Source organism: Apis dorsata, unplaced genomic scaffold (genome assembly GCF_000469605.1).
Source record: "Apis dorsata unplaced genomic scaffold, Apis dorsata 1.3 scaffold_470, whole genome shotgun sequence".
In the NCBI taxonomy this organism is placed as follows: domain Eukaryota; kingdom Metazoa; phylum Arthropoda; class Insecta; order Hymenoptera; family Apidae; genus Apis; species Apis dorsata.
Window position 1 is genome coordinate 279,079 of NW_006263709.1, and position 13,484 is coordinate 292,562.

A 13,484-nucleotide genomic window follows, 5' to 3' on the forward strand; every position below is an offset into this window, starting at 1 on the left:
TAATCATAATGACGCTAAATAAGATATATATATATATATATATATANATTTTTATCTATTTTTATCTTTATGTTTATATATTTATACAAAAGAATATGTCTATATGTTTTAAATAATTTATAAGTTGACATAGTACTTCCATGAGTGTAAAGAAAAAAGGAAATGAAATATTATACAAAAAAAGAAATGTTATACAATAACAATGATAAAAATAAGTTAATAAAAAAAGTTTTGTCTTATATTTTTTTTAACACATATTAAGTAGAGATATGTTATATGTTCGTGATTGACAAATATTCTGTTAAAAATAAAATTCGGGAAAGTATATAAAATCAAAATATCTTTCATAATGTTCGCAATTCGCAACAATAATAAGGAACTCGCTGATAGGGATCACATTTTCTATTCTTATATCTACCAAGCAGCATAAAGTTTAATACACGTTTAAACAAGAAAACTACGCAATAATTATTGTTGTTGTGTTGCCATTGTTGTCATCAATGGTATCACCTCTAATTATATAGGTATCTGAAATAAAGAAATGTCGACAGAAAGATCTATCTCTAAATATTATTTTGAATTTGTTTTGGGAATGGGAATAGAGATATTAACCAAGTTAATAATACCTAATAACATTCACGAATCTTCATTCATACTCCTTTCGATGTTTTTTTTTTTTTATTATTATTATTAAAATGAATTAGAAGACAGTTTGCGACGATTTTTTGCCTCTCACTCCTACAAATTTCCCTCGAAATTCCCATCGTGGATTCTTTTTACCTCGGACTCCAAGATATCTGAACGGTGATCGTTTTTCAACTTCATATACAGGAAAATTATTTCCTCGATTCCTTACATCTGTTTGAAATATCAATAGTTCATATCTTATTTAATCGTAAACATTTTTACAATAACGAGATTTATGTAAGTACCTTGATAACCAAAAATCGTTCCCACAGTGCTTGAATTTGATCCGTAAATCCCCGTCGCATCCCTTTTACCTCTCATCCCATGAAAACCCATACGAGCTCGTTTAAAGGATTCGCTACCGCTTTCTACATCTTGAAAATCCGTACTCCTTTTCTCGTAATCAAACGGATTAATCGCATAATCCAAGTAATCGTCGAACGTATCTTTCTTATGTTGCAAACCCTGCAAAATTTTCCTAAATCTTTTGAAATTTGCTGTGTTTAATATAAACACGATTAAAGTATATGGAACGGAATACATACACGAATATACACACGCAGCATCTACTTATCAATATTTAGTAGAAGATAACTAAATTAAATAAAATAAAATAAGAATAAAATAAAACAACATAAAATTTGAATATCATTCGTTCATTTAAATGGAAGCACGAAGAATTGGTATTTTATCTATTTTTGTGAAATAATTTACTCACTATTTGAAAATCCATAACGTCTCGTTTATCAAGTTCTTCCAACGCATCAAGAATAATTTTTTTACCCCTCGTTCCATAAAATCCCATCGGAGCTCTTTTTTCCCACTCTCTCAGTAATTCGTCCTTCTTATCGAGAATATTTTGATATCCATCCATTGACAATACTCTTTTTCCATAATCTTCCGGATAATCAATCAAGTACACGTCTTTGCTTCTTGAATCCTGGAATCTCGTAGTCTTCTTTTTAATCTCATCTAAAATCTGCGCGTATAGAAAACTTATATAAGTGATTGCACATTCGTAAAATTCATTATAATATATACGAATAATAAATATTTCTATTCATTTATTTGGTTGAATACTTTATATGATATTTTTAAATAAGAGTAAAATCTTCTTTGTGAAAGAAACATTGTGAAGATTCTATCCTATTTTCTAATGCAAACTGCTAATGCGATAATAACAAATAACAGTGATGTAATTTTTTAAAAGAATTCTTTTCATTTTATAATTTTAAAAGTTTTTTTTTTAAATTTATTTCTTTTATTTATTTCTTTTTATTTATTGTGAAGATCCTATTTTCTAATACAAACTGCTAATGCGATAATAATAACAAATAACAATGATGTAATTTTTTAAAAAAATTCTTTTCATTTTATAATTTTAAAAATTTTTTTTTAAATTTATTTCTTTTATTTGCGGAAAATTATTGAAAATTATTGAAAAAAATATTATGAAGAAAAATGTTTTTTTTTGCTTTATGCAAAAATCTTTTCATTTCTTGATTGATCTCGAAATTCAAAGTTTGCTTACCTCTTCAAGAGATTTTTTGCCTCTCATTCCTTGAAATCCCATCGGAGCACGTTTGTAATATTCATCGTCGAACGAGGCCTTCTTCCCTCTCATGCCTTGAAAACCCATCGGTGCACGCTTGTTAATGTCCTCAGGAAAAAGTTCATTTTTGACGTCATTGATTATCGAGTTTTTCTTTCCACGCACACCCTACAGATATACACGCAAGATATATTAAATTGCGCGTAACATTCGAATAATCGAAATAGCAATTATTCGTAATAGAAAAATAATTAAATAATTCTCGAAGAAGTAATATTTGTAGAATGAGTAACAAGTATTTATATAAATTGTATAATTTTCGTTACTCTACCTGAAAACCCATGAGTGCACGTTTGAAAATTCCAAAGTTTTCAGAGTTCAAAGAAGCAGAATTCTTTTTCCCTTGCATTTCTTGATATCCCATAGGGGCACGTTTCTCGGATAAAACATTATCAGACAGCGATTCTTCAGCAATTACGAATGTGATTAATACCATTAACAAAAAGGTCGAATGGATGATCATTCTGTAAAAAATCAATTTGTTTATCATATTAGTTTATTATTTTAACAGTTATTCAAATTAAATTGATTATATATTTCCTTGTATGTTTTGATAATTTAATATAATTGGCACACAATATGTTAATTATTGTTTTAATTACAAATATTATTATTCTAAATATAAAAAAATATAATTTTAAAGAATATAAGATAATATATATAGTATATAATATAGTATAATAAAATAAGTATATAAGATAAATGCATAGAAAGTTTATTAGATTTGTCATTGATTGAATTATCGATATATAAATCTCACTATATTTATTATACTTATTCTTTATAAATTATCTTATTTAATATAATATAATTATCTTATTTAATTTAATATAATTGGCACACAATATATTAATTATTGTTTTAATTACAAGTATTATTATTTTAAATATAAAAAAGTATAATTTTAAAGAATATCTTATTTAATTTAATATAATTGGCACACAATATATTAATTATTGTTTTAATTACAAGTATTATTATTTTAAATATAAAAAAGTATAATTTTAAAGAATATCTTATTTAATTTAATATAATTGGCACACAATATATTAATTATTGTTTTAATTACAAGTATTATTATTTTAAATATAAAAAAGTATAATTTTAAAGAATATCTTATTTAATTTAATATAATTGGCACACAATATATTAATTATTGTTTTAATTACAAGTATTATTATTCTAAATATAAAAAAGTATAATTTTAAAGAATATAAAATAATATATATAGTATATAATATAGTATAATAAGATATATATAAAATAAGTATATAAGATAAATGCATAGAAGGTTTAGATTTGTCATTGATTGAATTATCGATATATAAATCTCACTATATTTATTATATTTATTCCTTATAAATTGTCTTATGTGTCAGGGATGTGATTATATGTATTAATATCAGCAATGAATTTGAATGAATTATATTGTTCGTTCAAAATTTAACAAACTATAGCAAAATATCTATGGAAAATATCATTTTTATACTTTGTCGTAATCAATTAATTATTTTACTTTGCTAAACTTTATTTGTGAAAAACACTTCTTACATAAAAAGTGCATTAAAGAAAGTATTACATTTAATTATAATCTTATTAAACTGATGTTTTATGAATACTAAATGAAAAAGAAAATCACGCAATTCCTTTCTTGTCGTAATTTTTATGTGGATTATTATCTAACTCTTTAAATTATTTTATCATCTTTAATGTATATTCTGATATATTGTATTATTTTTTGTTCATTTAATATTAAAACAATTTACTTATAATTGTATTTATATATATCTACATATATTTACATATTACATTATACATTATATACATTTATATTACATTTATATTACATATAAACACATTATACACATTATATATACATTATATATATCTGTATTTATATAAATCTACAAGATATTAATATTTTCATGATACTTTTAAAGAATCGATTTTAGAAGCCAAAACAAATAAAAAAATGTTATATTTGCGTCAAATGAAGAATCGACGATGTGATCAAGACAAAAATATCTCACTTTATCTTTGTCTTATTTCATCTTAACGAAAATTTCAATTACTTAATAAATAAGCCTTAACTAAGAATCAATATATATATTCGTAGGTTACGTTTAAAGAGTCGATTTAAGATACCAAAATAAATATAAAATTCTCTCTTTATTAACTTATAAGCGATTGAAATTTGTGTCGAAGCGAGACAAAAATATATATTGAAACATCGTTACTTCGACGATGTCGCACTCCGTTTCTGCATAAATAGCTAGAATTAAAAAGTATAATAAAAATAAATAAATAAGTGTATATAATTATTATCCGAATAAAAAGTCAACGTTAATTTTGCTAAAAGCACCTGTGTATTTTTAGTAGTTATAAAGATGAAAAATCTAAAAACAGGTCACCGGTTCTTGTTTCATTGAAAGCTGTTTCGTTGAAAGAGATGGAAAGTATCAAATTTAATCAAATATAAAAAATGCTTTCTTATAATATTATAAATATTATCCCAGATAATTGCTATAAAAAATTGCTATAAAAAAGAATTATAGGGAAGGTAAAAATAAAAATAGATGATTTACTTTCAATTTAAATTTATGAATAACCAATCAAACGTAATAATTATAAATATCAAAAATACCTTTTCATAAATATTTTAAAAAAATTTAACAAATTTAGGTAATATTAAACGTCTAATGTGTTCTAATTGAAATTAAAACACTGGTGCATTACGGATAGAGACGCGAATGAATTGGCCATCTTCGTTGAAGAATTGTCGGGTACCACAGATATCGCTTTGTAAGTTTAAACGATGCGGTAAACCGTGTCGGGTCGTATAGCTTGATTAAAACGCCTCTCGACATTGTACCGCCTCGTAGCACCTCATTGCCTTCGCTGCTTTTTTCCGTCATCGCCCCTTCGCGTTTGAAATTTACGCTTTCATTTTGTTTAACTTTGCGAGATCACAACCGGCGTTTGTTCATTTCTCTACGCTTAAATCTGATAATCTTTTGCGAAAAAAAAAAAGAAAATTCGCAAATTATCTTTAAAAAGAAAAGTAGCGTATTTTTTAATTATGTTTGAGGGTACTTATGTATGCAAAAATATATGTAAACATCCGTATGCATGATGCATCAATTATGATGTTATTAAACTTATTATCGTTTCTATATTTTTAAATACGTTTTTCAAAAATTTATTTTCAATAAATTTTCAAAATCAATTTTCTTACGTTTTTTTTTTAATTCGAATTCATTCGATATTTATTTATATTTTACAAAGAAGAAGCATTATAGCAATAGAGATATTATAAAATATAGAAAAAAAAATTTAAACAAGAAATAGAAAAAATCAAATATTATTTCTTGAAAATATTTTGGAGCAATATCATTCGTGATGATTCGAATAATTTGAATAGTTAAAATAAATTAAAAGATAATAATATATTAAGTGATTCACTCTGTATATAAAAATAAAAAAAAACTTTTTTTTTTTTTAAATTATGATGCTAAATTTTGAAGCATCATCATGATGGAATTGTAGAGTATTACTTGTATAAAATTTAAATCGATATTATATTCAACTTTCTTTTAATATAAACTTCAAAAAAGTTTATATGAAAAAATCAAATATTATCATCTTGAAGATATCATCCGTGATGAATCGAATAATTTGAATAATTAAAATAAATTAAGAGATAATAAGTGATTCGCTCTGTATATAAAAATAAAAAAAACTTTTTTTTTTTTTAAATCGTGAGATACTAAGCTCTGAAGCATCATCGTGATGGAATTGTAGAGTATTACTTGTATAAAATTTGAATCGATATTATATTCAACTTTCTTTTAATATAAACTTCAAAAAAGTTTATATGAAAAAATCAAATATTATCATCTTGAAGATACTTTGGAGCAATATCATCCGTGATGAATCGAATAATTTGAATAATTAAAATAAATTAAAAGATAATAATATATTAAGTGATTTGCTCTGTATATAAAAATAAAAAAAACTTTTTTCTTTTTAAATCGTGAGATACTAAGCTCTGAAGCATCATCGTGATGGAATTGTAGAGTATTACTTGTATAAAATTTTGAATCGATATTATATTCAACTTTCTTTTAATATAAACTTGTGTCGTTTGGAAAAAGTTTTGAGCAAATGGGCGAAAAATTTCAAATTGATCGGTGAAAGATTCGTGTTAACGAACACGAACTATTACCGAGTGTCGAGGTCAGCTTGCCGGATGACGCAAAGTAAACGGAGCGAGGATTTACCGACTCGATAAAAAGACCGGTAGAAGGTAGAGGGAAAAGGATAGATTGGCGGGGATTCGAGTAGCGGAAAACAAGGGAGCAACGTAGCGGTGTCGTATAGATTCTAGACCCTAAGCCAGCTTTTCTTCACGGGTCGGTCACTTGTGTAATCGTTGGAAACTAGCCTTCTTTGTATTCCATACTTTATCTTAAAATCGATGATCCGCAAATACAACAAACTTTTCTTTGCAACGCAATCAAACGTCCATCCGACACTTGATGAAACTGATCGCGTCACGAGCGAAAATAAGAACGTTAAATGCTTTCTCATTAAGAATATCGAATGCTTCTCAACTGAAATTCAATTCTTATTAACATCGTTCAATTTTTACGTCGAAATTAGATAAAAAGATGCTTCGTTTAATTTGGTAATTTATATATGTCCTCGTTTCCGATTTTCAAGTAATTTTTTTTAAGTAATTTTTTCGAATGAAGTGAATCGATAAAATATATCAAGTAACAACACGATTTAATAACAAATTTTTAATTGGAATTCAAAGGATGGTTGAATACCCAGTTATTCAGGTAAAATTTAATTTCTTAGGTTCGCATGTAGGGGAAAAAAAAAATTATAAAATTGCAAAGTTCTTGATTAAAAAAAACTATGAGTTCGTTTACAGGTTCTGGACATCGACTAGTTACTTTACTTATTGAAAGATGATTTTTTTTTTTCCTTTTCCAGCGAAGTTAAAACGAAAATAGCTATGTTCAACGAGTAATGTTGCAATTCACAGTTGCGCATCGGGGTTGAATGAGGACGGAACGCGATCGGATGAAATCGAGAGGTGGATGGATGTGTTGCGGGCGTTGTATATAATGGATAAAAAATAGAGAAAAGGATGGAAGAAGACAAGGAAGAAGACAGGTAAAAAATCCATCTGAAACGGACACGAATCGTTTCCTCTTTTGCTCTTCGATAATCAATCTCTTAGTAGTAGCGGGTAAAAGTGTAATTTTATCAATTAAAACTTTTCTTAAAATTGGACCAAATGACTTGGATATTTTTTTTTTTGACAAATTAGAAGGACTATAAGAGTTTTTTACACGTATAAATTTTTTAAAAAACCGATCAAAATCACGAAGAAAATAGTAAAGATCATTTCTTATAATCTTTTTATCCGAGCTTGTAATAAAAATTTTGAAACATATTTTATAGATTTATTTCATTAAAAATTTTATTAAAATCAAGTAATGCAGAGACAAATAATAGATATAAAAAAATGTAAATATTTTTATAATAATGGATTTATTATTATAGTCTTGAGAAACTATGATTTTTATCATTTTTAATTGTTGATGGATCATAGCAACTGATTTCGATGAAATTCTCAACATGTACATAATGAATATAAATCTACAAAATGTATTTTTGTTTAATTTTCATCACAAATTCAAATAAAAAAAATAGTAAAAAAAGAACTTTATTTTCTCCAATTACAACTTCTTCAAAATTTCTTCAAAATAGTAAATTAATTTTTCCAACTTTTCAAACAAAATTCAAATTATTTGCTTCAATTTTAAACAAAATTATTTCGTTTCGTAAAAGAATAGATTTATACTTTTGTCCACTGCTATGTTCTTCGTGATACCATTGATGCAATGAAAAAGTTAAGGATGACCTTTACCTTTACCTTTACCTTTACCTCTAACTCTAACAACTCCAACTCTATCTTTACTTACACTTCTAGCTTCATTTCAAACAACAATTCAAACACGAGCTTTGTCTTTAAGATTAACTTCAAGTTTACATATTTTCTCGATTCTGTATAAGAGCGAGAAACTCTCAAAATGATTTGAATGTTATCAAATATTGATCCATGTTGAATAGAAAAAGGAAAAAAAGAAATTATTGGAAATATGTTTATTTATTTTCTTACCCTGTTTGTCCTAAAAATATTACACATATGATATAGATAACGTGTTAGATATATTCTATTCTTATTTTACAATAAATATTTAATACAAAACAAACGTGATAAGTAAAATAGTTCATACGATTCCATTCCATTCGTGTTATCTTTGAAAGGTTTATGATATATATTTTTCTAAAGTTACCACATCTATACAATATTATTATCTCCTGCAACGAACGTATTAATAATTTGTTTTAATGTGAACTTGCTAATTGGATGTCGGAAAATCCAGGAAAAAAAGGAAAACAAATGTTAAATTTCCAATAACCTTTTCAAATCAGACTATCGATAATCTGTAAAAGAACGAAGCTACTGTTAATCAAAGTCATTTCTTATTCTTTATTTCGAATTATTATTCGAATAGAGAGATACAAATGATGTAAAAGTAATATATTGGTGGTGAGCAATTGCACACATTGTCTTCATTGTGATCCCGTTCGATAACCTAATTTCTTAGTAAAAAATCAGCGAATGCAAAATAGCGCATCTGCATATTTCATAAAGGGTTGCGTGATCGCGTGTATTCGTTTCGAGGTGGTATATATATATATTTGTTCAATTTGTGCTTTGATTATTTGCATCTTAAAAATTTTGCGTTAAAATGGAGGAGCTCTGCTTGAGAAACCGATACCAATCAGAGAGAAAGAGAAAAAGAGGGAATAAAGCTCCCCACCTCTTTAAAGTTAGAGTGAAACTGGAAAAAAGAAAGAAAGGAACGGATTGTGACAAGGCAGAAAATTATGGGCGATTGTTACGTTGAAAAGTGTTGTGTAAGAAATTACAAAATTGTATATGCATAGTAATAAAATGTTTTATCCGTCTTGTACTTGCGATTATTTCGAAATTACGATTATTTTTATTACGATTTAAACGAATTGTTGTATCCAATAAAAAAAACCACAGAAGGTAATAATCGTAGCAATTTCGATCGAATATGTTTCAATGAATCTTAGAAGATCTTCTTTTAAACAGCTTATCCTTTCGAAAGTATCGTCAATAAAGAGATTTCTTGAATGAACGTCTGGCATGTTTCATTGTAAAACTGTATGACATGCAAATAATGCAGAAAAATGTGTATTTTTTATTTTTAAATATATCTTATCAGTTTTTTTTTCTAAGAAGAAAATTCAAACTAACGTTTTCTCTTTATTATTTATAAATTCATTTGTACAGTAGAGCAATTCACGTGAATCGTTTAATTTTTTCGTTGAGACATTATGAAATTCTTAACTCTTGTTTTTTATTTTTCTAACCTAAAAAACAAAGTTCAATTCTATTAATTATCGATAATACGATATTCAACCAAATTCTCAAGCGTTTGTTATATATAACCAAACATTTGTTCAGTCGAAATAATGAATGTCAAATAAAATGTTTGCCTATGTTATGAATGTAAATAACGGACTCCGAGAAAAAGGAGAAACTGAAGATATTTGTGAAAACTGTGAAGAAAGTTAAACTCTAACACAGTAAAAGAATTTATATTATCAAATGTTAAAATTAGAGAATAAAACACTCGAAACTTTTCGAATGAAAAATTAAAAAAAACCTTGAAATTTTTTGTTATTTTTTTAATTCGAAACTCTCGAAATTTTAAATAAAGAATAATTTATATAAATAATTTACGAAAATATTGTGACGATATTTATTATATTATTAATAATAATTCAATTGATTTTATATTTACATCCATTTTAATTGGTAAGATTTCAATAATCCATTAAAATAGTTTATGCAAAGAAAAAGTAAGATATAAAAATTTAATTTTTATACAAATAAAAATAATAACTGTTATTATTATTAATTAATTTTTTAAGAATTTCAGAGATATAGTTTGTTAAAATTTTTTTGACAAAACAGGTATTTTTTAGGAAAAAAATAGAGAAAACAAATATTTTGGATGAGATTTCATAAAATTTAAGATATAACTTTGTAAATTTAAAAATCAGATTCCAATTCATTCTTAATTAAAATATTACTATACTTAATATATTACTATATTACTATATACTAATATTACTATATTTAATGTTCGAATTGAACGCTAGAGTTCTTAATAAAATTTTTTAAATAAGTATTTATAAATTTTATATACCATTTCCTATACGAATAATGTTTTTTTAAAAAAAATCTATTTACAATATTGAATTTGAATTGTTATTTTTGTTTAAAAGAAGAAAGAAAAAAAATTATATAAAATGGAATTATCTAAAACACCTTGTTGACCTTTAATATCTAAATATATTATATTATAAATAAATAAATTATAATTAAAAAATTATATGATAAAAAATATATATACATACATATGATCAGATCTCTATTTTAATAAAAGTTAACATTAATTGTCAAAAATATTTTTATTAATTAATAATATCTTTTGATTAAAGAGATAAAAAATTGAAAAGCTTTTATTTTAATAAATAGTAATTCTAATAATAAATCATGACGACAAAACAATTATACGCATGAATATATGTTACACATATTATCTTTTACACACATTAAACAAATATTTGTCAAAAATATCTATATTAATTAATACTATCTTTTTAATAACTAAAACGATAATAAATTTAAAATCCATTCAAATTATTCTGACAAATTTAATAATTTTAACATTAAGTGAGTATAATTATGAATAGATATATATGAATAGATATTATTATTATATACATAAATATTTATCAAAAGTATCTATATTAATTAATATTATCTTTTTAATAACTGAAAAGATAATAAATTTAAAAATTATCCTGACAAATTTAATAATTTTAATATTAAGACATGAATATAATTATAGGCATGAATAGATATATATGAAATATTAATTATATAATATATAATATTATATAATATTATTATATTAAACATTATTATATACATTATATTATACATTATATTATACACATATTAAACAAATATTTGTCAAAAAAAATTAAACAATTAAAAAAATAGTAAATTTAAAACTCATTTAAATTATTCTGACAAATTTAATAATTTTAATATTAAATATAATTATGAGTATAATTATGAATATAATTATGAATAAATATATATGAATAGATATTATTATATTATTATATTATATTATATGCATATTAAACAAATATTTGTCAAAATTAACAATTAAAAAGATAGTAAATTTAAAACTCATTCAAATTATTCTGACAAATTTAATAATTTTAATATTAATCATAAGTATAATTATAGGCATGAATGAATATGTATGAATAGATATAGGGACATTTTCTTTAACGCATGATTATACGTTATTAGTTATTATTATATTATGCCTTGAGATAGTCAAGAAGATCATTAAAAAAAAAGAAAGAAAGAACTAATTAAGATAAAAATATTAATTAAGAATAGGGAATATTTTCTTTTTAACACGAATGAATAATTATAAATATTGTGGAGGTGGCACATTATGTTTCAAGAAAAGAAAACGAGATATTCTTATTAAAACCATTTCAAAGAAAGTTCGATATCGAAGATGAGAAAAACGATTAAAGCAGAAACGTTGACGTAAAGAAATTTGTAAGATTGGAATATGAAACAGAAATTTTCAGTGAGAAAGGGGATTAAACGAATTTAAGTTGCGGAAAAAGTTCTGAGAAGTTTCCAATTATATTTTTAAAATATAAGAAAAATAGTTGATAAATATTTTCAACAAGCATACACGTCCAATGATCAAAGTTTTACTTAAAAGAATCGTTTGAAAATGTTTGAAACTCGAATAATAATTAGAAGAATTATAAAGAGCGAGAACTTTTTAATTATGAATTGTAATAATAATATTATAAAAATTAATAATATTCATAAAAAGCAAAAAAATTTTTTATGGATCATTGATATTTGGCCAATAGGAAATTAAAGGATCAAAGCAACAAAGTTTATCGACAAAAAAGAAATCGGTGAAGAAATGGCAAAAGTACATTCTTTTTTAAGAAAAAGATAAATATGGTAAATGATTATTATATAAAAAATATATATTTATCTAGAAGAATTTTATCATAAGTTTTTAAATTTCTAACGAATATGTATAAATTACGTAAAATCATTCTTATTAAGTAAAATTATTCGTTTTATTATTTTCATATTTATAATTGAAAATAATATGAAATATAAAATGAAAATTTTTTATTTACATGAAATAATAACACATTTTGATATTTAGTTTATTATTTGTTTATAAAGAAAAATATATTTTTAATATTAACGTAAATTTTAAATATAACAATGATTTTCAATTATTGCATTGCATTAATCAATATTTTTTAAATTCTTAATGTTATTTACAAGTATAATATTATTTAATTGTATGTGCATATATTAAAATTTTAATATAATTTTCGCAATATGCATGCAATCGTAACACACTAATAATAAATACATTCGTAATTAATCAGTATTGTGGAACACTGGAATTATTTGTAAATATAGCATAATTATATTAATATTTTTATTTTATTATTTTTTCTCTGGGAAAATAATAGAATGTACAACGAGAAAATTATTTGAAACCGAAATCGTAATTCGATTAATTTGTTTCGATATTTGTTTTTTAATCTTACAAATAATCATTTCTCTTATTTTCAATGAAAAACAATTTTAAAATACCCATTTTTCCTTCTTTAAATAATTTTACTTAAGAAAATATTAAAAATCGAAGGAAATAAAACACACTTTATTTTTAATAAAAGTTGACATATTGAAAATTGGTTAGAAAAGTCAGCTCGAGAGAAAAACATTAATAAAACTCAAAACTTTAATCTTAAACTTTTTTTGTTGTTGTTGATAAAATGCAAAGTTTGAAATATTTGAAAGATTATCGATTTATTGGTATATAAATATGAATAATAAATCATTTTTCGTTTTTATCGGGAAATTGATATATATTCAAAGAAAATAAAGAGTCAAAAAAGCTATACATCCAAAAAAAAAAAAGGA

At 23.8% G+C, this 13,484-nt stretch overlaps 1 protein-coding gene across 2 annotated transcripts in view; it reads right to left on the reverse strand.

Annotated features, from left to right (window-relative positions):
* Window positions 1-672: 672 nt before the first annotated feature.
* The window catches only part of LOC102678512 (tachykinins), a 31,500-nt gene continuing 18,688 nt past the window's right edge, over window positions 673-13,484 (reverse strand). For both annotated transcript variants that reach the window (XM_006620031.2, XM_031512556.1), the window contains exons 2-6: window positions 2,571-2,763; window positions 2,219-2,407; window positions 1,406-1,666; window positions 933-1,152; window positions 673-858 (exon numbers count right to left, since the gene is read on the reverse strand). In XM_006620031.2, the coding sequence (XP_006620094.1) occupies window positions 701-858; window positions 933-1,152; window positions 1,406-1,666; window positions 2,219-2,407; window positions 2,571-2,762 (1,020 nt within the window). In that variant the 5' untranslated portion in view covers window position 2,763 and the 3' untranslated portion in view covers window positions 673-700. The remainder of the gene's footprint in view (window positions 859-932; window positions 1,153-1,405; window positions 1,667-2,218; window positions 2,408-2,570; window positions 2,764-13,484) is intronic.